This window comes from Bombina bombina, chromosome 4 (assembly GCF_027579735.1).
Source record: "Bombina bombina isolate aBomBom1 chromosome 4, aBomBom1.pri, whole genome shotgun sequence".
In the NCBI taxonomy this organism is placed as follows: domain Eukaryota; kingdom Metazoa; phylum Chordata; class Amphibia; order Anura; family Bombinatoridae; genus Bombina; species Bombina bombina.
Genome location: NC_069502.1, coordinates 398,732,526 through 398,760,292, shown reverse-complemented (window position 1 = coordinate 398,760,292; position 27,767 = coordinate 398,732,526). Strand labels below are relative to the sequence as shown.

General features: G+C 38.2%; 1 protein-coding gene across 1 annotated transcript in view; it reads right to left on the bottom strand.

Moving 5' to 3' along the window:
* ATP11B (ATPase phospholipid transporting 11B (putative)) overlaps positions 1-27,262 on the bottom strand; it is a gene marked incomplete in the record, with an annotated part of 701,724 nt that extends 674,462 nt beyond the window's left edge. The window contains 1 exon segment of the mRNA XM_053710175.1: positions 27,086-27,262. Within this exon segment, the coding sequence (XP_053566150.1) occupies positions 27,086-27,136 (51 nt within the window).
* Between the last annotated feature and the right edge of the window lie 505 nt (positions 27,263-27,767).

Here is a 27,767-nt window from a genome sequence, read left to right as displayed (position 1 = left end):
AACTTTCATGATTCAGATAGAGCGTGTAATTTTAAACAATTTTTCAATTTACTTTTATCACCAAGTTTGCTTTGTTCTCTTGGTATTCATATGCTAATTTCTTAGACCTTGAAGCCCACCTCTTTCAGATTGCATTTTAACAGTTTTTCACCACTAGAGGGTGTTAGTTCACATATTTCATATAGATAACACTGTGCTCGTGCACGTGAAGTAATCTGGGAGCAAGCACTGATTGGCTAGACTGCAAGTCTCTCAAAAGAACTGAAAAAAGGGTCAGTTTGCAGAGGCTTAGATACAAGATAATCACAGAGGTTAAAAGTATATTATTATAACTGTGTTGGTTATGCAAAACTGGGACATGGGTAATAAAGGGATTATCTATCTTTTAAAACAATAAAAATTCTGGTGTAGACTGTCCCTTTAATTTTTCACTCATATTTTTATTTATCACTTTAATAAAATATCACCTTGAATATTCACCTTTGCACACATTTGATTAACACCATATTTTTTAGCGATATCATTTCAATCCATTCATTGGATTGTTAATGTTAGTACTCAACATATACTTGTTACTTTAAGACATTTTTAGTCTTTGCACATTGTAGATTTCTAGTGAAATCACACACATTTATTAATTATGTATTAATTACTCACGGATACCTTTAGCTTCCTTTAGCGCCCTTACCCACCTCTCTACAACTAGTTTTAAATCCTGAAAAGAACGAAGGATCTTTTCTATCTGTAAGGTGTTTGGTATCCAATATATCCAGCGCTCTACTATACCTAAATATATATATAAATAAGTGTTGTTAATTTAATAGTACTTTCACAAATCGTGATAATGCAGACATGATTAACTTTGACATTATTGTAAATATGGCAGCCTCCACGAGCAACACGTGTGTATATAAATATACTGTATGTAGTTTGTTACTCGTGAAGGCTGGCATGTTTACAAGCGTCTAAGCTTGCTCTGAAAAGTCCCAACTTTACTTAGGTCATCAGAGCTCTGAGGTAACGCCCATAGCCTCACTGTAAAGTGCTCACAGAACGCTCCAAGCGAGTCCCAGTTTGCTTGGAGCGCTTGCCGAACGCGGCTTATATTTCAAAGAAACAATGACATGTCAAAACATAAAAAGAATATGGAACAAAAAATAAGTTTTAGGACACAAAGAAAACAAGCAGGCCAAAATGACTAAGACTACAGTAGTGTTAGTAGCAAAGTTTATAGCAATATTATACATGGTTGCAAACACTGCTACCATAGAGTGCTAAAGACCCACTCTCTACGTATCTCTGCACGTTCTCTTGTGTTAGACGATTTGTGCATGCACAGATCATCTAATCAGCCACTCCAATGTAAACAGTGCCTCACAAGATTCATTATTTAGTAGGAGAGCTGCAAATCGGGCATTTGCCGAAAGTGCTTCCCCTAAAAAATAATGCAAATTATAACTATTCCAGAAAAATTTGAATGCCAGCGCATTTAGCAATGTGCCTGGTTTTTTTTTTATTCACTTTATAAATATGCAGGTCAGCAAGTGAATAAAAAAAATACACAGGCAGATTGGCCTAATGGTGAAAATGTCACCACTAATAAAAATAGTAGTTTCCAGTGGGTCGGCAAAGGACATAAAATAACACAAAACCTATACGGGGGAGGGGGGTCTTAAGACCACTGCATTCCGGAACAAACACAGATTCCATACAAAGAAAGAACAGTTCAGATTAAACCTGGCAATGCTGAGACCACAATACCATATATGCGGGGTAGCTAATCCAGGTATGAACAACTACTCATGAGCATCATGACACACTAATTGTGGGAGCATTTTATTTGTAAGCTGTATTTGCATCTCCTGGGACGTTGAGGTTCAGACTTGCATGAACAAGCCAGCTACTACAAACGTAAGAAGTAGTTCCTGCTTCTTATCCTTCGTTCCACCTCAGAGGAATTGGAGATAAGTCACACCAAACAGGTTGTTTGACAGGTCTTCGTCTTGCGCTATCGGCTGTTCTTTGAAGAGTTGGTTCTTTTGAACAAATTTAGAGAACTGTTGACTATTTGTGGAAATTAGTTGTATTAAAGGGACAATGAACCCAATTTTTTTTCTTTCGTGATTCAATTAGAGTATGCAATTTTAAGCAACTTTCTAATTTACTCCTATTATCAAATTTTCTTCATTCTCTTGGTATCTTTATTTGAAATGCAAGAATGTAAGTTTAGATGCCAGCCCATTTTTGGTGAACAACCTGGGTTGTTCTTGCTGATTGGTGGATAAATTCATCCACCAATAAAAAAAAGTGCTGTCCAGAATCTGAACCAAAAAAAGCTTAGATGCCTTCTTTTTCAAATAAAGATAGCAAGAGAACGAAGAAAAAATTATACTCTGAGTAAATGAGAAAGTTGCTTAAAATTGCATGCTCTATCTGAATCATGAAATAAAAAATTTGGGTTCAGTGTCCCTTTAACAGTTAACACAGTATAAAAAACTTGGCGCCATACTTAAAAATATTACCCTCATTACTTGTCTTTATAATGAAAAAATGCTGCAACATTTTTATGTAATAACTTGCTTGCTGGGCTGTTTCTTTTTGTAAGCATATGATTTAATACAGGGCTCGACAACTCCATGACTAGGGAACCAGTGGTGCCTTATACTTAGGCCTTGGAGCCCTGGAGTGAAGCCTCCAAGACACCCATGGGTGCCTTCCACAGACAGCACATAGCGCTTCCATGTGCACTAAGTATTTAGCCCCCTGCGGCCTGATCCTTTTTAGGTTGAATGGCTGGGAACTACAAGTTCCAGGATGCAATGCTGCAAAAGAGGGAGAAGTTTCATGCAGGAGTTAGAGCCCTTAAATTAATTTGTATCCCATCTGTTATGCCAGCTGATATGAGAAACAGGTAACATTTTTTAGGACAAAAACACATTGAATCCTTTGTGCTAGATAGTAGGGATGCGCATTTGGATCTTTCGTGAGGATCCGAATGCATAAGTAAGCAGTGCCTCATACCCTTCGAATATTTTTGTAGCCAAATTGATTCTTGTAAAATTCTTAGTGTGGGGATCTTTTACAGGATCAATCCAGCTACGAAAATATCTAAAGGGCACTAGCCGCTGCTTTCTTTCCTACTGTATAGCTAGGGGACGGATTTTTTTCAAAGTCCCTTATACAGTCTGAAAGAATACTTCTGGAAGAGGTCAGGCTTCACAATTCATATGCAATCCTCACCGGAATATTATTAGGTTCCTATATATTTTCCAATAAGCAGTTTGTCATACAATATTTTGATGATATCACCTTGTGTCTCCGTGGTTACAGAGTGTTTTACCCATTACGCTCATAACGTGTTCTAAAAATATATAACTGGTGCTCACTTCCAGCATCCTTACTCCTTTACCACCAAAAAGCAGACACATCGGTCTGAAGTATTGACAAGAACCCATTTTAAGGAAGTATATAGTAATAATTATGTCCACATGAGAAGACGCCATCTTAATAGATCCAAGCTGAATATCCCCATTGGACTATTTCTAAGAGAAGAAATTGTTTAAGGATACAGGATTATGGGGCACAGGTGTAGATTCTCCAAACTAGTTTTAGTGAAAGAGGATATGATGAAAAAGTGATGTCAGAAGTTATAGAAAAAGCAAGGGATCAAGATAGAGGTTCTCTATGAGGATTTAAGAAGAGAACTATTAATAATTTAAAATTAGTAGTAATAGTCAACTCAAGAAAAAGAACGATGAGAATATTGCGGTGCCTTTTGTCACACAATATTGAGCACAACACAAAGTTATGTAGAAGATTATCAAGAGACACTGGCATTTGACTACAACTGATCCAATTCTGGGAGACAGAATTAAAGAGAGAATAAATTAAAGAATATTTTAGCTCCCAGTTTATTCAAACCCACAGGAGAGAATACATGAACATTTGTGTTGTATTGACAAAGGGGATTTAGACGCACATTTATATGAGCACTTTAGGATAGTTCAGAAGAATAATTATAAAAAAAAAATACATTTTGTGGAATACCTAAAGGGACACTCAAGTCAAAATAAAACTTTCATGATTCAGAGTATGTAATTTTCAACAACTTTCCAATGTACTTCCATTTACAAAATGTGCAGTCTTTTTATATTTACACTTTGAGTCACCAGCTCCTACTGAGCATGTGCAAGAATATACCGAATATATGTATTTGTGATTGGCTGATGGCTGTCACATGAAATAGGCAAAACATTGAAATTTGTCAGGGAAAAAAAAATTACTACTCATTTGAAGTTCTAAGTGCTATTGCATTATCTTTTTAGCATGCATTTGTTGATTATGCAAATCTATTGTATTTACCGGTCCTTTAAAGTTAAATTGGAGAGGGGTAATTTTGAAAAAGGTTATCCTAAAAAAAGAAGCAGAATTTATTTATAGATTCAATTCTGTACCCATTAGGACTTAACTAGAGGTTATTAATTTGTGACTTTTTTAATAGAATATAGAATGTTCCATTAGTAATGAGTTTTACTAATGTATTTGAATATAAGTTTTTACTAGCTACATTTTTTATTAATTCAGTTTTAACATAAGTATATATTTTTATAAGGAAGGGTCATAAATAACGTCAACCTCTTCAAAACATAAATGTGAAATATCCGTTTAAGACAGGGCTCGACAATCCCCGACCACCCATTCCTGTAATCCTGGCTGCTACCACCCCTGGAACAAACACCTCAGTCGCACCGCTCTGTTCTCACAATCTCACTCCCAGCAAGTGCTCAACAACTGCATGCTGGTAATTAGCTGGTGCAGCCGCTACTGTGTGACACCTTCCTTCACATGTTTTTAATGGTGGCCATCCTACTGCTTCCTTTTAACTGCCTCTGGAGGCACTTATGGATATATATGGGTGAGGAAGCTGCCTACCATTACTAGCACAAATTGATTTACTGGTTATGCCCAAACACACACCTATTTTTATTATTTGATATGCTTGGCTTGTTTTGCAGCCATAGGACCTGGGTACCTTGCAGTCATTCAATTGATCATGAACTCCTCTATATACTGAAGTATTCTACAGTTAAATGTGAGGTTATCTGTCCAACAGCTAAAGCTTGGCCAAAATTGGGTCATGGCTGCTACAGGAAAATGATCCCAAGCACACCAGCAAATCTACAACAGAATGGCTGAAAAAGAAAAGAATCAAGGTGTTGCAATGGTCCAGTCAAAGTCCAGACCTAAACCCGATTGAAGTGCTGTGGCAGGACCTTAAGAGAGCTGTGCATAAACGAATGCCCGCAAAACTCAATGAACTGAAGCAACATTATAAAGAGTGGGCCAAAATTCCTCCACACCGATGTGAGAGACTGATAGTCATACAGAAAACAATTACTTCAAGTTATTTCTGCTAAAGGTGGTTCTACAAGAATTAGTGATGCACCGAAATAGAAATTCTGGACCAAAACCGAATCCGGAAATCCAGGATGCACTTAGCCGAAAACAGAAACAGAAAATGTCATTTTTTCCAGATTATTTTAAAAAAAATATATATATTTTTTTTTCCATAATTAGACTATTTTATGAATGAATATGAATTGAAAACCTGCAAGCCAATAAAATAAAATAACCACACTTTTTTATTGAAAGCAACACGCTAAAATTGGACAAAAATATCTTAAAACAATAATATGCTACACAATAATGTTACCAAGAACAAAAAAACGATAATGCCATTTTCAGCCAAAATGTTTCTGCAAACAAATTTTGGTGCATCCCTACTTAAAACAATATTAAATATCAATATACTGTATTATTCTGTATTTAGTTCTGTGTAACAGAATCAGATTTTTTTTACCCATTGTATAGTCCTAGAAAACTATTATTATATATGAGAAACAGTACGTCAAGAAATGAACTCAAATAGCAGCTCTAGGCTAGCATCAAATTTGAAATATGCTACACAATAATTTTACCGAAAATAACAGGCAAAAAAAACGATAAACGAAATAGCCAAAAATGCCATTTTCGGTCGAAACGTTTCTGCGGCCGAAATTTCGGTGCATCCCCTAACAAGAATCATAATGTGTACTTAGTTTTTCACACATGGCTTCTCCATTTTGGCTTTATTTTTGTTAAATAAATCATGACACAGTGTAATATGTTGTGTTGTTGTTCATCTGAGTTTGTATTTACCTAATTTTAAGACCTGCTAAGGACTAGATGATTTTTATTATGTCCGGATACATAAAACCATAGAATTCATAGAGGGTATACTTTCTTTTTCACATGACTGTATGTCTCTTGTCCGAGAATAAGTCTAGAAGCACTCGCATTCGTTTTGTATCCATATGCGGTTATAACCATACCTCGCTGCCGTTTTCTCTCTCCCTTATGTTTCCTGTAAACGTAATAGTGTGTTTTCAGCTGAACCTTCCAAGGTCGGCGTCCAACTATTCAAACAGCGGTTTCCGAGCAGCGTGAGCTTTGAGTACGGTGTCTTCTCTGGGACAAACTTGAACAAAGTTCTTGCCAAATACCCTCAGTTTCTTCAAATGGCAACCGGTTCCGGCTCTTTCTTGAGCCTTTCTCAAACCATCTATAGTGTGTCTTAGCATTCTCAAGCAGAATGCTATTTTGTAAAGACCACTGCAATGCTCCGGTATCTCCACCTACAGACCCTCACGTGATCTGCCACACATCAGATGCTGACTGGAAGACCACTATATCAGCCTGTTACTTTTTCAAGTACTGATCCTTGAGAATATATAGGAGCCTAATAGTAGACAGGTGAGTATTGCATAAGAATTGTGAGGCCTGGTCTCTTTCAGATTGCATTCTTTCAGACTGTATAAGAGACTTCTCCATTCAAGAATTCGGGTTTATTTTTTAGTTCCTATCTCATTGACTCTTGGAGGGAGACATCCCTATACTTTTTATTAAGCACATTGGGGTTGCCATTTGCCTTGTTCAGGAGAATTGCCTGGTATTTCGTGGCTGGACTGACCTTGTTAGGCAGATCAGACTGATATACTTTAGGAAAGTTGTCCTCTGTGAAAAGCACAGTTGGGCTAAAAGAAGATACTCTGAGGTGGTAACTGGGCCATAGAACAAGCCACTGAGCTGTTGTACTTTCCTGACGGATTGCTCCTCTTTCCGTATGCAGACGTTTATACAGATGTGCAGTTAGTGCAAAATACTGGAGGATGGCAATGTGGGCCCGGGATTAGAGTATTTTAGAGAAAAAAGCAGACACATATGAAATAATAAAAATAGAGGTGTGTTTGGGTATCACATGTTAAACAATTAGCACTTTACAGTTATGGTAGGCAGCTTGCTCATCCACATCATGGGAAAGGACACCAGGGCCCTGCAGATGAGGCTGCACATCTGCTCCAGAAATATTTGCACTTCTGTCAGCTCCTGGTGTAGTACAAGACAGTACTGCTGTTGGATGGGGCAAACACCAAACACCACCTAAGAGGGATCTGTTTACCAAGTGCCGCCAGGCTGTGGAGAAGCTAACAGGAAGCAGCAGGATGGGCAATGTTAAAACAGGTGTAGGAAGGTGCAACACATTACAAACCACAGCAGCGGGTGCAGAAAGGCATCCAGAATAGTATATCTGCACTGCTGTTCTGCAGCAGCTAATAACAGCATGCGGTTATTGAGCGCTTGCTTGATGTTGCAGTCAAAGTGCTCAAAGTGAACGGGCAGCCCCTGGCAGCAAAGACCGCACACCCAGGAGTGAGAGGAAATTATATGGTTGTGAAGACAAAGAGGTGGGATGGGGTGTTTCAGGGGTATATATTCCTGGGTTAGTAGCAACCAGGATTACAGGAATGGGTGGCTGCAGTTCATCACAATGGCTGTACACCAGGAAAACCTGTCCTGCAAACAAGTCCATCTGGTATAGGTGGGAGATAGGTACAGACATAATGAGCAGTATCATTAGCATGTGAGCTAACAAGCCATGCAGCACTCAGTGAGACTAATTACACCGCCACACCCCTTAGCCCCGTGTGGCTTAAAAAAAATCCAGGGCGCTAGGCTCAATTTTAAGAGCGGCTGGCTCCCATGGGTGTCATGCACTGAAAACCAGGGCATAAATTCAAGGCGACAGTGGCTTCCTAGCGCCCGATTTTGTAGAGCCCTGTTTTAGCATATTTGTTGGAGGGTTGGAGACTGGGTGGGGGGAGTTTCAGTTGTTCCCAGGCAGCCATCATGTGTGGTATCAGGGTAGACTGTACCTGTAACTGAAAATATCTGGTGAGCCAATGGCAAGTCATATGTGCAGCCACCAATAAGCAGCTAGCTCCCAGTAGTGAAGGATATGTACATATTTTTAAACAAAGGATACCAAAAGAGCAAAAGTTAAAAAAATGGAATTTAAAAATGTCTTATAATTACATGCTCTATCTGAATTATGCAAGTCATATCCCTTTAAAACATATTTTCAATCTAAAATGCCCAGTCAGATTTTTATTTCCTAATTTCTGTGATTATTTTTTTTATTGATTTTTATGTGAGTTTTTCTGCAGGTAGTTTTTAAATTAAATTTTAAATTAGTCAGGTACACTAAAGCACCAGCTTAATTGCAGTGTGTTGAATTAACTGAATAATAAAGTTTCCTAATGCAGTGATTTGCAACCTTTTTTTTGCCGTGGCACACTTTTTTACATAAAAAAATCCTGTGGCACACCACCATCCCAAAATTTTACAAAATCACACATGGTAGCCTAATACAGGATATATATATATACACACACACACACAGACACACACACACTGTACTGTGCTGTCATGCCATGCCTCCTACAAACTATACATGACATATTGACATCATAATGATTGTCTGTGAATGAATGTCAATGTCATGGTTGTAAATGATGCCTGATGAGCCTGTCACATACCTCCCAATATTTCAAAATTTGAAAGAGGGACACCCCCGCACTGTTGTCAGTCTGCCGCGGCACACCTGAGGATCTCTCACGGCACACTAGTGTGCCAGGGCACACTGGTTGAAAATCACTGTCCTAATGTATTGCAGCAGCTGAAAATTGCATTGCAAATTTAGCTGCAGAGGAAAAAATATATTTAGTTGTTTTTTTTTTTTTAAATGTCTCTTAATATAAATTATGTGATGTTAGACCAAGAGCAAAGGAAACAAAATTAAAATGAAAAATATTGTAATTAAAAAAGGTGCATTGCTCACAAGAACGTCTTAAATTTGCAGCTTTGCAGACCTGCAAATACTCTTAATACTCTTTGCAGCTCTGCTTCGTAATCAACTTGTTTTCTTCAAACATTGTATTGCTCTGGCTGCACTGTGTTATGACAAACTTACACACTGCAGCAAGCACACACCATTGTAGAGAACAGCCTTATGTGGAGCAGCACTGCAAAGCACTGACAATTCCTGCATGTGTCCGGTTCTTTCTGCAGACATGCTGCATTTTCTGCAATGACATCTCATATTACAGCATGTTCTGCCTTGGAGATAAAATGTGCAAGTATTGTGATGCGTTTTATATAGGTGGCAGACAGCTGTGTTTTATTTATTCTTCCAAGATTATTTTAACCCCTTAATGACACAAGTCGTACAGGGTACGTCTTACACAAACTGGTCTTTAAAGACCAGCGACGTACCCTGTACGACGGCGGGGTTGAAAACGGCTGGAAGCGATCCTGATCGCTTTCAGCCGCTTTACGGTTATTGCAGTGATGCCTCGATATCGAGGCATCACTGCAATAACATTTTTCCCCATCCGATGCAGAGAGCCATTCTCTGGCCCTCTCTGCACCGGACATCGATGGCCGCAATCGTTGGGGGTGGGAGCAGACGTGTGAGGCGGGTGGGCGGCCATCGATGGCTTGTTGAGTGCAAAGGTGGGCGGGATCGTGGGTGGGGTAGCTGGGGGGCGCACACGGACGCGCGTGGGGGAGGTGGGCCGATGCGCGTGGGGGAGGCGGGCGTTCGCGAGCACAGGGAGGGAGCGGGTGGGAAACATTACACTATGGAACAGTTTGTTTACATTTAGAGGGAGAGAGGGGGAATAAAAATGTTAATATAATTAATCGAAGTGATCTGGGAGGGGGTGGGGGTTTTGTCTTGGGGGAGAGCTACACTACAGAAAAGTGGGGAAAAAATATATATATTTTTTTGTAAACTGGGTCACATCAACATATGTAAATATGCTAAAAAAAAAAAAAAGATACCTTTTATTTTAGTACTCGCAGACTGCCAGATGGCGGGGACAATTGTGGCATGGGGGAGGGAAGAGAGCTGTTTGGGAGGGATCAAGGGTTCTGATGTGTCAGGTGGGAGGCTGATCTCTACACTAAAGCTAAAATTAACCCTGCAAGCTCCCTACAAGATCCCAAATTAACCCCTTCACTGCTAGACATAATACATGTGTGATGTGCAGCGGCATTTAGCAGCCTTCTAATTACCAAAAAGCATTGCCCAAGCCATATATGTCTGCTATTTCTGAACAAAGGGGATCCCAGCTGTTTGTAAATAATTTCAGTGAGAAACCTAAAGTTTGTGAAAAAATTTGTGAAAAAGTGAACAATTTTTTTTTATTTGATCGCATTTGGCGGTGAAATGGTGGCATGAAATATACCAAAATGGGCCTAGATCAATACTTTGGGTTGTCTTCTAAAAAAAAAATATATACATGTCAATGGATATTCAGGTATTCCTGACAGATATCAGGGTACCAATGTAACTAGCGCTCATTTTGAAAAAAAGTGGTTTTGAAATAGCAAAGTGCTACTTGTATTTATTGCCCTATAACTTGCAAAAAAAGCAAAGAACATGTTAACATTGGATATTTCTAAACTCAGGACAAAATTTAGATACTATTTAGCATGGTCGTTTTTTGGTGGTTGTAGATGTGTAACAGATTTTGGGGGTCAAAGTTAGAAAAAGTGTATTTTTTTCCATTTTTTCCTAATATTATATAATATTTTTAATAGTAAATTATAAGATATGATGAAAATAATGGTATCTTAAGAAAGTCCAATTAGTGGTGAGAAAAACTGTATATAATATGTGTGGATACAGTAAATGAGTAAGAGGAAAATTACAGCTAAACACAAACACCGCAGAAATGTAAAAATAGCCCTGGTCCTTAAGGGAAAGAAATTGAAAAATGGCCTTGTCCTTAAGGGGTTAATGGAAAAAAAAATATTTTCAGTAAAAGTTATTTTAAAATTAAGAAAATTGCTACATAGCCGTGCTGGGTTCATAATTTCTCTTGTTTTCGGTTTCTGGCTAAAGACACATACACACTCCTGAGTTTATCTAGGATTACACTTTAAAACTAAGCAAAAATAATAGACGCAAATTGGAAAGTTGTTTACAAATTAAACTTAAATAGATTGGATATAGCTTTAAATTTTACTTTACTGGCCCTTTAATTCTACCACATTTATACGTCCGTACTTTTACTGGCATAGACAAGATCAGCCACTGAGAATTTGATAGCAAATATTGAATTGTTTTAGAGTGCCTTATCTTATTCCCTCTACTGAGTTCAATTAAGGGCATATTTCTGGCATTGTTAGGTTTGTGAAGTCTGCAGAGTGCTCTTCCAATTCTCAGACAACTACAAGAAAATGTGGGAATAAAAAAAAAAAAAAAAAGAAAGAATAATGCTCCTGTTTGTGTAAATAGTCTTTTCATGTGCAGAGGAAGGGTTGTTTTTTTTGCTATACAACCACTTTCAGTGGGTGTTCCAGCTAACATTTTCAACAGAGCTAAACTGGGAGCTTCTACATTCTACAAGTTTTTAAACAGTTTTATACTGGATTTTTATATCAGTATATGCGCAAATTATTCTTTATAGTAGTGTTTATTACATGAAGTCATATAAAAATTGGTGTTTAGTGTCACTTTAACAAACTGTTATCCATTTTTTAACTCAATCAGCTAAGCCAATTTATATTTGTTCAGAGAAACAAGAATCTATGAGCCATGACATCAACAAAACAGCAAAAATCAGTCTAACCATAACTTGTAGGTGATCATTGTTATTCCAGTGATCACTTGAGGGCTATAAAAGGAAATGCATTCCCTCATTTGAATGCAGGAAACACATTTTTTCAAATATATATTTTGATGGTGAGGAGTAATGAATAAGCGGTTCTTTAGATTTACCAAACTTCAGAATAGGAGCAGTGATGAGGTATATGTGAGGGCTCAAAAGCTGCCTCCACAGCTTCAGAAAAAGAGCCCAACACCTTAAAAATGTATGTGTTGCCTAGTTAGGGCAGGTGATCGCCACCAACACAGCACCTGCAAATTAAGGAACATGAAACCCACATTTTTGCTTTTATGATTCAGGCAGAACATACAAGTTTAAACAGACTTTCCAAGGTACTTCTATTATCAAAGTTTCTTCATCCTTTTGGTATCCTTTGCTGAAAGAGCAGTATTGCACTACTGGGATCTAGGTGGACACATCAGGTGAGCCAAAGGCAAGCTAACTATGTGCAGCTAGCTCCCAGTAGTGCATTGCTGAGCCTACCTAAGTATGCTTTTAAATAACGGATACCAAGAGAAAAAAGTCAATTAGATAAAAGAAGTAAACTAGAAAACTTCCTTAAAATTGTATGTTCTGCCTGAATCTTGAAAGAAAAATGTGGGGTTTCATGTCCCTTTAAAGTGGGATGTGACCCTTTGATAAAAAAAAAAAGTGAATCTCCCTTATCAGATGATTGCCCTTAAAGTAATGGTAAAGTTAACCTATTTCAAACTTCAATCCCATATGAAGTAAGCATCAAAACAGAATATTTATTTTATAATTACTAAACACTAGCTTTATAAAATTTATATTATATTTATACCTGTGATGTGTTCTTCCTCCGCCCCCCTTATAGTTCCTGCTTTTAATCTTCCTTGACGTAGAGAGCAGTCCCACCAGCTCTCTACGTAGGCTGCAATGCACCTTCCGCAAGAGAGGCCATTCTGTGCATGCGCATTTGTCCGTCATCCGATCCCACACAAACAACGAATCACATGATTCATTGTTCACTACTTTAGCAATGAGTTGCGCAAGGAGGATGTAGAATGGCAATTTTGCACATGAGCAGCTCTGAAATAAGGATTTTTTTTTTTTAATGCCGATCGTCAACTGTTCCTATTGAATGCAGCAAAAAAGTCACGGCAGGAGCAAGAGTATTTATGCAATAATTTATGACCTTTGCTAATTAGGATCATGTGACTGTTATTACCTTTAAATTGAATACCCAAGCTTGTTACATCAAGCTTGCTTGTTAGATCAGTGCAGCATGTGCATTTCTCCAAGTGTGCTAGTTCATAAGTGTAGGGAATTATAACAAGGAGTTAGACAAAGGAGTGGACAACAGAAATAAGTACTTTCAAATCTCCCAAATTAACTGCAAACATGCTACACTTTCTAATGTCTGCATTAACCTTTTCCTCCCTTCTCCTTAAAGTCACAGCTATTCCTTTCACAAACAGCACACAGACAATTCATATTTCTCCTTCTCTTCTACCTTCCCCCCCTCTACAGCACACATGAACTCTATTCCTATCTCACATCCCTCAGCCAGCCATGCTTCACTGATCCTAAACTTAAACACTCACATATGACACATTCTCATCTCCTTTCGCTCACCACCTTTCTTTTTCTTGCAGCTGGGGATGTCTCGCATAACCCAGGTCCACCCTCTGCTTCCATCAGCTCACTACGCCAAATAACACCTCATATACCTTGCCCACGTAACCCTCTAAACCTCATCAACTACACCTCGGTTAGCACACCCCAATTCTCGTGTGCCCTTTCGAATGCACGCTCTGTATGCAATAAGCTTACATCTATTCACGACCTATTTATCTCACGTTCACTTACCCTGTTAGCCCTCAATGAAACTTGGCTTTCCTCCTCTAGCACAAATGCTGTAGCCTCTCTGTCCTATGGCGGGCTGCACTTCAGTCACAAACAAGGAGGGGGAGTAGGAATTCTCCTGTCTCCACACAGTACCTTTCACTGCATTCCTTCACCCCCATCTCTTTCCTTTTCATCTTTTGAAGTTCATGCTATCCGCCTCTTCTCCCCTCTAGCTCTTCGTGTTGCAGTTATCGGCCCCCTGGACCAGCATCACAATTTCTGGAACACTTTGAAACCTGGCTTCCACATTTTCTCTCTTCTAATGTCCCTTCTCTCATCTTAGGGGACTTCAACATACCCATTGATAATCCTAACATGCCTGCTGCCTCTAAACTTCTATCCCTTACTACAGGGCTTGACAAACCCATGAGCCAAGGAGCCACCGGCTCCTAACGTTTTAGGTTAGTCTCCAAATATCTGTATTCAAATAACTCTGTCTGGCTCCTAAAAGTAGATCTGGCTTCTTAATATTCTTACTTGCTCCTAAATTATAAGCAGATTTGTCGACCCCAGCCTTACTACCTCTTTTGGCCTGTCCCAGTGGACAACATCTCCAACCCACTGTAAAGGCAACTCCATAGACCTGGTCTTCACTAATCTCTGTGCCGTTTCCAACTTCCTTAACTTCCCCTTTCCTCTCTCTGACCACCATCTACTAACTTTCTCTCTTACTCTACCTGTTACATCTTTGCAAGCTCCCAAAAAACTGCTACCTTACAGGAATTTAAAAGACTTGGATCTCACAGACTTTTCCACACAACTGAATCCTCTGCTCTCTGACATTTCATCCCTCTCTTGCCCAAACCTTGTTGCTTTACTGTATAATTCGGCACTAAAATCAACACTGGACAAAGCTGCACCCTCCACTGTTCGTCGTACATCAATCACTCGACGGCAACCATGGCCCACCAAACAGACCAGATATCTTTAGCGATGTTCACGGGCTGCTGAACGGCAGTGGAGGAAATCACGCACCTGTGCTGATTTCCAGCATTATAAATTCATCCTTAAGTCCTACAACTCTGCGCTCAGCCTGGCCAAACAATTCTATTTTTCCTCCCTTGTGTCATCTCATGAATCCAACCCCAGAAAGCTGTTCCCAACCTTTAACTCCCTTCTACGTCCGCCTGCACCCCCGCCCACTAACAACCTCACTGCTCAGATTATTGCTGATCACTTCAAAAATAAAATTGACACCATTAGAAAAGAGATCTGCACCTCACACCCTTCAAACACAGCAATCCTACCCACCCCTTCTATTAACAAAACTCAATGCTAGTTCCCCCCTGTAACAGAGGAAGAAGTCTCTGTACTCCTATCCTTGGCTCATCTCACAACCTGCCCACTTGACCCTATTCCTTCACAACTTCTTCCCTCTCTCTCTGCTTCACGAGCCCCTACCCCATCTCATCTCTTTAACCAATCTCTCACCGCTGGCAAATTTACGGATACATTCAAGCATGCGTCAATCATACCAATCCTAAAAAATCCCTCGCTTGACACCTCCACCCATTCTAACTATTGACCAGCCCAGAAGCAGAACTTTTTTTCACTTTCTGCGATGAGATTTTTTGTAGTGAATATTTTTCTGCAGGTCATTTTTAAATAAAATTCGGTTTTAAATCATTCATAAACAAACATTTATTTAAAACTTGGTAAACGTTCACATGTAATGTGTGTGTGTATATGTGTGTGTATATGTGTGTGTATATGTGTGTGTATATGTGTGTGTATATGTGTGTGTATATGTGTGTGTATATGTGTGTGTATATGTGTGTGTATATGTGTGTGTATATGTGTGTGTATATGTGTGTGTATGTATGTATGTGTGTGTGTGTGTGTATGTATGTATATGTGTGTGTGTATGTATGTATATGTGTATGTATATGTGTGTGTGTATGTATGTATATGTGTGTGTATGTGTGTGTGCATATGTGTGTGTATATATGTGTGGACTGACCCCATTCTATCATTACCAGCTCTGCTCAGCTGACAATCAAATATAAAGTCCCCTATGCCACCTTTTGTGCATATATGCTTAAAGAACCACAATATAGTTACCATTCCTTTTTCCCCAAGAAAAATAAAAATAAAACCAGGGTGGTGATATACATTTTAAATGTTAATAGAATTTTTGTTCTGTTAACATTTAAAATGTATATCACTCACAACCCTGGTTTAATTTTTACTGTTCTTGAGGAAGCACTGCTATAGTAGGCAAACAAAAGTAGACTCTCTTTCATCACAGAAACTTACGCTAATAGTAATAAAATACTAGTCTACTAGTACTAATTATATTAGTATTATTATTATTGCTATTATTTACAATTTGCAAATAACAAGGCTTTGGCTGTTCATTCATTGTTTAAAATCTGATTCCAATATTTAGTGAGGGAAGGTGATAATAACAAACTGACCCACCACAATAACCAAAATACTACCAACCTAACAATAACAGTGTCTTAGGGCGAGTTTTTAGAACATATTGGCATCATTTTTTTTAATTTTTTTTTCCAGAGAAGCATTTAAAAAAAAAAAAAAAAAAACAAGCTTATTGCAGTAATGCCAAAAGAACCTGAATGGACTGGAATGTATTCTTTACACTCACACAGCCAGTGAACAAAGCAAGATAGTATACATAGACACACACATGTATAGATTATATTAACACTGAGGGTGTGAGGACAGGAATAAAACATTTGTAAAGGAGAGGAGTTTTGGTAACACTGGACTGGAGAAATACTGGATTATCAGATAAAAATTACTGTAGAATTGAATTGTGGCCCCAGGGCGGCTTTGGCTAGGGACATGGAAGGGCTCAGGAGGAGTAAATTAATTTAGCAATTTCCACCCAGTAAGTGCCATAGTACAAACAAAAAAATCTGCTTAAAGGGCCAGTATACACTGAGGACTATGATTTACATTCAGTGGGCTCATTACACAGACCTGCCCCTGCATTAATATTTCAATAGAGCCGAGCGGTGGTGCCGCGGTAGTGTGAGGAGAGGGCTGAGTAAGAACAGGAAAAGAGCGCACAACAAATGTTTACATTTGCACTCAACTCCTACTGCAACGCATCACATCACATCATTCTGGGAGACCATAGACCGGCAATGTGTGCAGTATGCCTCAACAGCGTATCACCTACAGCACGTCTTAGCTATGATCTACATTTACAGACCGGCCCCTGCATTAATATTTCAATAGAGCCGAGCGGTGGTAGTGTGAGGAGAGGGCTGAGTGAGAACAGGAAAAGAGCGCACAATAAATGTTTACATTTGCGCACATCTCCTACTGCAGTGCATCACATCATTCTTGGAGACCGCAGACCGGCAATGTGTGCTGTATGCCTCAACAGCACGTCTTAGCTATGATCTACAATCACAGACCTGCCCCTGCATTAGTGTACAGCATGTGTAACCTCATCACCCACTTGCACAGCATTTCTCCGGTATATGGGATCTTGCAGGTCACCATACTGTACACTAATGCAGGGGCAGGTCTGTGATTGTAGATCATAGCTAAGACGTGCTGTAGGTGATACGCTCTTTTCCTGTTCTCACTAAGCCCTCTTCTCACACTACCGCCGCACCACTGCTCGGCTCTATTGAAATATTAATGCAGGGGCCGGTCTGTAAATGTAGATCATAGCCAAGACGTGCTGTAGGTGATACGCTGTTGAGGCATACAGCACACATTGCCGGTCTATGGTCTCCCAGAATGATGTGATGCGTTGCAGTAGGAGATGTGCGCAAATGTAAACATTTGTTGTGCGCGATTTTCCTGTTCTCACTCAGCCCTCTCCTCACACTACCGCGGCACCACCGCTCGGTTCTATTGAAATAATACAATAATAATAAAACATTTTTAAAAAGCTTTTACTCCTTCTGCTTGCCCGCAGCAGGGCTAAAGTAAAAAAAAAACACATGCCCTGTGCCGAGAACTGACTTACCTCACAGTCGCAGAAGCCGTTCTGGTGGGTAAAAGTATCAATAATGATATTGCATAAAAAAGTATCAATTTCAGGAGTAGAGCAGCCATTAGACAATAATTTAAAAGTACTGTCTGCACTAAAAATGTGCCGGTTGTCCATTTGAAAGCACTGCACTGGCCAGAAGAACAAAAAAAAAATTCTGTTGAAGAAAAAATTCTCTGTTTAACAGACCTGGCCATTCTTTCTGCAGGCAGGCTCCACTTTCTGCGATAATATCGCAGATCGCACTATGTTCTGCCTTGGGGTTGACCAGTCTCCTTACTTTTCTTTGCTTCAAAATTATTGGAACGACTGGTCTACAATCATCTTACTCAATTTCTTACAACTAACTCCTTACTTGATCCACTACAATCTGGTTTCCGCCCTAAACACTCAACAGAAACTGCTCTTGTTAAAGTAACAAATTACCTGTTATCAGCTAAAGCAAAAGGCCACTACTCCTTACTAATTCTTCTTGACCTATCCGCTGCTTTTGACACAGAAGACCATCCTCTCCTACTAAAAATACTACATTCATTTGGCATCCGAGACAGAGCCCTCTCCTGGTTTGCCTCATATCTTTCAAACCGCTCGTGTTCAGTTTCCTTTAACAACATATCTTGCGATCCTATACCTTTCTCAGTTGGAGTACCGCAAGGCTCTGTCTTGGGTCCCTTACTTTACTCTCTCTATACATCCTCCCTTGGAAAACTTATAGACTCCTTTGGACTCCAGTAACACTTATATGCTGATGATACCCAATTCTATCTTTCCTCTCCTGATATCTCTCCCTCTTTACTCAACCAGATTTCTAACTGCCTCTCTGCAATTTACTCTTGGATGTCCTCACACTACCTCCCACTCAATCTGTCCAAAACTGAGCTGCTTCTTATTCCCCCCTCTTCGAGACATCCAACACCTGACATTTCTCTGACAGTTGGAGACTCTAATCTCAACACCTCACCCCAGGTCCGCTGTCTTGGGGTAACACTAGACTTAGAGCTCACATTCAACCCACATATACAAGCGCTTACTAAATCCTGTCGTTCACACCTACGTAACATTTCCAGAATTCGTCCCTTCCTTACTCAAAAAAAACGACAAAAATACGTATTTATTCCCTCATTTTGTCACACATTGATTATTGCAACCTACTCCTAAATGGCCTTCCAAAACACCGCCTCTCCTCCCTCCAATCTATTATGAATGCTTCTGCTAGACTCATCCACCTACGTCTCCGATCTACATAAGCGACTCCACTCTGCCAGTCTCTACACTGGCTACCCATACACTCCAGAATACAGTTTCAAGTATTAACCCTAACTTACAAAGCACTAAATAGTCTAAATCCCAACTATATTTCCTTTCTTATCGTGAAATATTCCCCATCCCGTCCTCTTCGATCAACCTCTGACCTACATCTCTCCACTCCTGTTATCTCTACATCCCACTCCCGCCTCCAAGACTTCGCACATGCTGCTCCTGTCCTCTGGAACTCTCTACCCCGCTCCATAAGACTGTCTCCAACCTTGTATAGCTTCAGACGCTCCTTGAAAACCCACCTATTCAGAAAGGCGTACCATATCTCCTCCAACCCTCATCTGAACCAAAACTAATACATGAACTGCCTGACTCACTACTGCAACTACAACTGATGCAACAAGCTACCCCAACCTTATGTCTCTGCACCCTAAACCTGTAGACTGTGAGCTCTCCGGAGCAGGGCCCTCTTCCTCCTGTGTACTATATTTGTTTAGTTTTATGTTTTTTATTTTTAGCAAAAATGTCATTGTATACCCCATCATTGTACCCAGCGCTACGGAATTTGGTGGCGCTATACAAATAAATGATAACAATAATAAGGGTATGATTTCTGTGTGAATATATTATTTTCAAGTATTTGTAGGCACTATATTACTAAACTTGTTGAATGAAAGTTACACATATTTTATACGATACCTGCAATGGTTAAGTGTTGGCAGGGAAAGTTTACCATCACTTTAAGGCTCAACAAAAGTTTACAAAAGCCTGCCAACAGAAAACATGCCATGTGTTCAGTGAGGCAGGTCATAACTTTCTCAAAGTGATCACCATCATCCTAGTGACCCTCACAACGTTAGCAATATCACTGGGAGACTAAAAAGGAAATGCAGCCTGCTTAAGAGAAGGCCACAGTAGTGTCCTCTACATGTGGGGAGACATAAAGAACACCACAAAACAGTTAGAGACTCTTATGAACAATCTCTAAACATTGTATTTTATTATTATTTTTTCAATAATGGCAATACAAATAGAAATTCTTGTTAGAAGAATTACCATATAGGTAAAGAAACACTAGAAATACTGTATTATAACTATTACAATCGTATAACACTTACACACACTACTGCTACTTGTTTGTTCCCATCGTTCATAAAATGTCTGGATTATTTTACGCATTTTTAGGTGATGAATAAGGACAGAACCTTAAGTGACCACAGAACAGGGAGATGCATATACAAAACAAAAAAAAAACAAAAATAGATGAACTTGACTGATGTAATTTTCATTGTCAGTGATTACCTGAGTAACCTCAGAGGATTTGTTATATTACAACAGAGTACAAAAACCACCTGCTTGAGTATTAAAAGGGACAGTAAACGTTGTCCCAGAGGATACATGAGTTTGCACTATGTGCAGAATTATGTAACCCATGGATAAGCCTTTCCATTGAAACTTTTTTCCAAAATAACTCATTTGCAGGCTAAAAAAATACCTCATAAGAGAGCCATCCTATTCAATGCAGCAGTTTTGTTTTGTTTTTTTGTTTTTTTTGTTTTTGTTTTTTTAACTAGTGCGTCATGTGCTCACAGTCTAATCACAGTGCGCCTGATTACGCCATTCAACTATATGTAGCGCAATGCAAAAATTACTAACAAATTAGGCTATTCAATTATTGCATGAAAAATCAATTAACTTGTTGACAATAACAATAGCAAGCTTTATGATTACTTTACTATTGTCTGTGAAAATCTTTTATTTATTTTTATTTCAATCATACTGTAAGTACAGCGATGGCCTTAGGTATCGAGGGCTGACATAACTACCTAAGCATGGAGGCTGTCACAGAGACTATGAGCCTGATAATCTAAAGATCTCCCCTGGCGAGATTATCCAAGAAGTCTCATCAGTACTGCAAGGCCCCTCAAATAATTTTAGCTTGAGAGTTGTTTATATTGCTATGAATGGCTCTGGATGTGAAGTAGAGAAGACACAAGCCACAATATAATGCTCAAAAAAGCCCTCAAAGATTTTGAGATTGAATTCTCTCTATGCTGGCAAGTTTTTGATAATCAGGCCCTCTGTATGCTAAGCATATAAAAAAAATGTAAGAGAGCATTTACTGGGCCTGCATACTTAGGTACAGTCATGGTGGCCTCTTCTATGTAAGACTGTAGTGTGCCTGCCACATTGTTTTATTTACATTATACAATTAAACTATACCACAGTGACAAATCTCCATAGACAGCCAAATCAAGGTAAGGTTAAACAGAACACCTGCTGTTGTTCTTATCAAGTTTGTGCAGTTACAATGCTGACACGTCATAGAAAAATATTAATCTGAAGGGTTAATACATTTATTAAAAAAGTAAGCGCATTGAATGTAGTTACCAGGAAAGGCTTAAGCGTATGGATATAGATATATGTAAAAAAGACAAAAAGTTGAGATGAAGAAAATGTTAAAGGGATAGCAAGATCAAGATGTGCATTACACTTTGAAATACAGACAGTCCCCAGGTTACGACCAAGAAAGGTTCTGTAGGTTTGTTCTTAAAGGGACACTCAATCAAAATTAAACTTTCATTATTCAAATGAGCATGCCATTTTAAACAAGTTTCCAATTTACTTCCATTAACAAAATGTGCACAGTCTTTTTATATTTAAACTTTTTGAGTCACCAGCTCCTACTGAGCATGTGCAAGAATAAGTGTGTATGCATTTGTGAATGGCTGATTGCTGTCACATGGTATGTGTATGCATTTGTGATTGGCTGATGGTACAGGGGGAGTGGAAAAAGACATAACTTTTAAAAGTGTCAGAAAAAAAATCCACTACTCATTTGAAGTTCAGACTAACTGCTATTGCATTGCCTTGTTATCTTGCATTTGTTGATTATGCAAATCTACTCTGCTGACTGGTCCTTTAAGCTGAATTTGTATGTAAGTTGAAACAGGCACTTTTTTTAGGTGAAACTCTAGCCAAACATTTTTTTAGTTTTGGATAGCATAGGGAAAAGTTTGTTTTGCTATCTTTGTCCCTGTTAAGAAAATTTCACATCACTTTCTGTCCTTGTGACAACTGCATTCTGAGTATTTTGGGTTATCCTGGAAAGAAGGATTAGCAATAAAGCTCTACTTTCTAGACCAGAGCGGGAGCGAGCTACATTCATTTTAATGGCGCGACCAGGCACACTGTGACTAGACAGTGTAGCTCTGTGGAAAAACCAGACTAATTATATAACAGTTTGTAAGTTTACTGCCCCTTTAAGTCGGATGTCTGTAACCCGGGGACTGCCTGTATAAGAATTTTTGTACCAGATTAAGCAAAAGGAATCAAATTTAATTAAAACCTATGACCAGATCAGAATTCAATCTTCCAAAGACCAATTTTTTTTTGCATATCTTTAACTGAGCCATTTTTTTTATTGCCTAAATGCGAATTATGGGTTACATTGGAATCTTGGTGAATAGGAATTAATTGTTAATATGTACTGCATTTATAAGACTTTACTTAAAAGGTTCAAAGGGGTCTGACCTTGATACTTAACGCAGAAATGGCAAAAAGATTTTACGGGAATAACTAAAGAAATAATTATTCAGTTTTAGATTGTAAAGACCTCTGTAGCGTTAAATTGACCTAAATCTCATTTTAAATTGATAGACAGGAGTAGGGCTGCAACTAAGGATTATTTTCATAATCAATTAATTGGCCGATTATTTTTTCGACTAATCGGATAAAAAGAGAATCAATAATAGTTTTCTATGTTTTAAATAAAATCCACATAATGAGTGTTACAAATATAAACTTCAGACTAAAACTTTACATTAACACAACTGTTTCTTCAATTTTTAAGCAGCAGAGCACAGTTTTATAATTAAACAAAACAAAACCACAAACTGTTTGAAAAGAGGTAGAACTAGAAAGAGTTAGACTATCACTGTTAATAACATTCTGTTATTCACTCTTTCAGAAACTTTGCATTGAAATGCAAAAATCTCAACATGTCCACATGCTTCTGGCTAAGGCTGGTTCTCTGTTTGCAGCTATATTTCCTGCAGCAGAGAAAAGGCTGTTGAGGTGTATAAGTAGGGTTTTGCCAATTTCACCAAAGTGGGATATTTATCTTTGTTAGCTCTTCACCAATGCCAAGTGTTTTTTTTACCTTGGCAAGGGGCCTCTCATAGTAACCCTTGACTTCATTCTAACATAAAAATATATTTTATATCTATATGCAATGGTAAATAACCAGCTATAAGGTTAGGGGAAATATCTAGTCCGCTCTAAAAATAACGAATATATACTTATAAAGGTTGAATCTGGTACATATTATCACAATTTATTAAAAATATAAAAAAAAAACAATAAAAAACAAAATCAGAAGCGCTAAGGACTGAATATCAATAACAGGACAAAGCCTTACACATTTATTTATACAGTACATATAATCAGCAATAGCAAGCGATCTGCTAACAATTGTGCAAACAGATAATAGTGCACATCAATTTAAATAACTCCCATCAATCTAGGGGCTAGGTGTAAATAACAAGTTCAGCACTATATCATGAAAAGCATAGTTCCAAATCACCAGATTTAATATAAACAATCCAAATGATGACTATTATATCCGGGTTGCACATAAGCCAGGGGTAGTTGTAAACGTATACCGTCCTGAAAAAGTGAAAAGTAGACGTCTGTAGACATCCTTTAGGCTAAGGACATAACCATAAAACACAATACCATGTGCAGGAGTTCATTGGAGTGAAGCAGCTGGTGTTGTGCACAGACCAACTAATTGCAAACCAACTAATCGATTATGAGATTCGTTGACAACTATTTTCATAATAGATTATTATCGACGATTATGACGATTAGTTGTTGCAGCTCTAGACAGGCGTTATATTACCCCAATAAGCTTAGCCAAATGGCAAGATACCAATCTTGGAATCTGTAAAATCTATTTCTTCCCAAATTATAAAGAAACAACTTAGGGGTCAATTTATCAAAGGGTTCTCACAAGAGAACCTGCAGTTCGTATTTATCAAGCAGCAGTCATCAGACCGTTGCTTCCCTAACTCTTCTCCACCTCTAAGGTGGAGAATTTACTGCCCGCACGTGATTGGGGGCAGCTTTCTTGTGCAATGCTGAATTCCGGCAGAATTCAGCCCCCAAGAGGCAAGTTGTGGCGGACAGGGCGCATATGTATGCTCCTGTCCACCGTAGCTTCACAAACCGACCCCTTAATATCCAACTGTTCACAGATAAAAGTCTAAAAAAAAATATATATGTCTTAAAAGGTTAGAGGTAATCAAATCATTTACCTCCACTACAGATTATCTCCCCATTTCAGAATTCTGGGTACTTCTGTGAGCAAATAAGTAGCAGAGTTTTCCGCACTTTCTGGGCAACTAGGTTACCCAGTAGCAAATTATATCAGGTATTTAGTATGGAGGATTCCCGGAAAATATATTGAAGTTGGATATAAGATGGCTGTTGGCTAAGTGAGAAGATTTATCAGTTAAAGTTCATCAGGGGGAGGAATATTTAATTAATTTATTTTGTGTCTAGGGAATGGCTAACTAGTCTAATTAAAAAATATATATTATTGGACTAGTTATCCATTCGCTAAACCCCCCCAAAAAAAAAAAGGATTATATATGAAAAGTTTTCTTCTTTTAAAATGACTCATATAAGAGATGTAATCATATAACATTGAATTTAGATGGTATACGATCTATTGGGATTATTTAACATTAATAGTAAGCATCTGTGTCAAAATAAATAAAAAATAAGCAATTTTACAATATACTTCCATTAGCAAAAATGCTTGCAATAAAAGTTACTATTTGTCAGCGACATACACGCATATCCGGTGAGGGTATTTGCACCAGTATTTTAAATGCTATGCATGCTCAGAGATGGCTGGGGTGTGTATTGTTTATGAAGACGTAATCTGTGTCATATAAAGCTACTACTGACCCTTTGAGAAGTTGTGGTGTTTAAATACTGGTGCAAGGGCTGTCACAGGATATGTGGGTATGCCACTGAAAAACTATAACTTATTAGAAGCACTTTTGCTAATGTTATTATATTGCTGAAATACTTATATTTCAGATTGAAATGCACCTTTGCACATTTTTTACTTTTAAATCCCTTTAAAAGGGACAGTAAAGTCATAATTAGACATTCACGATTTAGACAGCGCATACAAATTTTAAACAACTTTCCAATTTATTTATATTAAACAATTTGCTTCCTTCTCTTGATATCCTTTGCTGAAAGGTTTGTCTAGGAAAGCTCAGGAGCAGCAAATAACCTAGGTTCTAGCTGCCGATTGTTTAAAATGGAATGTTCTACCTAAATCGTGAAAGAAAAAATGTTTGGTTTCGTCATGTTTCTTTAACGATCCATGAGCCTACCTTATCTTTAATTCAGTTCATGCTTTCCAGCATACTATAATTTAACTTCACCTTTTGACCAGCTGACTGGCACAAGCTGTCATTGCTGGAGAATGTCAGTACTTCCTAGATAACAGGAACAGGCTGCTTCACTTGACACAACCATCACAGATTGTTGTTGTGAAGAGCCAGACAATTAGCTGTAAATGAAAAATGTCAACACATAAAAGTAAGCAAGGCAACCTGAAGGTTCAGCCCACCTAGAATGTGCTAATCCTACTTGATTCATTGCCAGGAGACTTTATTAAGATAAGCAAAAATCATTCCACATAAAAGTCATAAAGCAGTTATTGACAAATCTCAGGAACATAGGAGCTACAGTGTTCTCCCCATGACCTTTTTAATAGGTGCACCACCTGGCTGATTTACTGATCACAACCAAAAGTGGACTACAATTTCCTATACACTAACTGACCTGAACAATATAGCTACTTCTACACCAGGTAAATGTTGAAAGCATCAAACCATAATGAAATGTACTGCACAGCACTGCACTCTGGTAAACCAACAGGATACATTTGCTCTGTTTTACTAGATAATATATCTGCACATGGAAACTGTTTGAAAAATATAACCCTAACAATTCTACTTAAACTTCTAATTTAATTTCTTAATAAAAAAAAGCTCTTTTTCATGAATCAACAAATATTCTTTAACACTAGCTTTACATTAAGCTTTCATAGTTGCATAGCCATTACTTTATCATCGTTTGTTTGCTATGCTCCACCATAATAATGCAGAGATCTGCTCCCTAGAAAGCCCACACTACATAAACAGGCACTTCACCACAAAAGACCTATAATTAAGTTAAAAAATACTTATTCAAACATAGTCAATTATTAGAAACAAATTAACCAGTAAATCAATAGCTGCATTGTCAAGTAAGGTTTCCTATGTATTTACATTTAGTGCATAAAAAATAATGCTGCTGGTAAAGTTCATGGCAAGTATTTTAATGAATGATCAAATGCTCACTCAATGTTCACATCGTTTATATTAATATTTAATGTAGCCACAAACTTAAAAGTTATTGCAGCACTAAATGCTAAATGTAACTAAACACTGTTTAATTTACCAATTTGTTATTAAAACCATCCCCGATTCATTAGTTATTAAAGGGTAAAGCAAAATGTTTATAATCTGCAAGAGGTTCACTTCACTTTATATCTGCATTTTAGTACCCACGTTATGACTCCTCTTTGCTTTTAAATATGTTTCGTGATTTATACTTTACTTGTGTTAAAAAGTTATAGACTTCATTACAAGAACAGACACTTGGGGGGGTATAATGCATTTACGATTGTATTTATTAGGATATATAACTAAATCAATAGACTAGTTATTTAACAAGGGAACACAAAATAAAAGTTGTAAACTGTCTGAAGCAGAGATTGAGGCCTGCTCAAGAAGCAGAATCCTCGAGCTTTCCTGAGACGTGTTAAAGGATTCCAATCGAGTACGTGGAAGGTACGTACCAGCTGCTGCCGAATCCAACGCCACAATCCCCAGTCTAAACAAGAATCCATCCCCAACCGACTATTAGTGATCCCGTATTCGCATGGCTCAGCTAAAAAGGACAAGTCTGAGTTTCGCAATGACTCCGCCGCTGCGTGTCGGGTCTTACTGTCAGTGCCTGCTACCTCCGCCAAGCGCGCCCAAGCAACTACTCCCTGACAGGTTCACAGGAGCGCGCACAGTGGGCGGGGCGTCTGGTGTGTTAGTTTCAACAGGTAACGCCTATTCGCAGTGACATCACGTGGCTAAATGAAATTGTCACCTGGTAGTGATGGATTTGTGTGATAAGCGGTAAGCGTGGTGACTTCCCCTTGGATGAGTTGTGCTTGCGCATCGTGAGTGCTGAGAGAACGAGCAGTTATTTTCATTTTATAATGATACAAAATAAGTAATAAGAAGTCAATATGGTACGTTTTTATATGTAAAATGTAACGTTATATGATATCATTTTAATTTTTAATTATATAAACCTAGAGTTACCAACTGTCCTTTTCAATAAATATTTGTAACTGGACATTGTCTCGCATAGTTTTATTTTTTTATTTCATACTTATTCCATATATGAATCTAATTAACCAATGTGGCTTTTTTGAGCATTATATTCACATCCAAAACCCTGCATAGAAAAATACCTGTAAACAG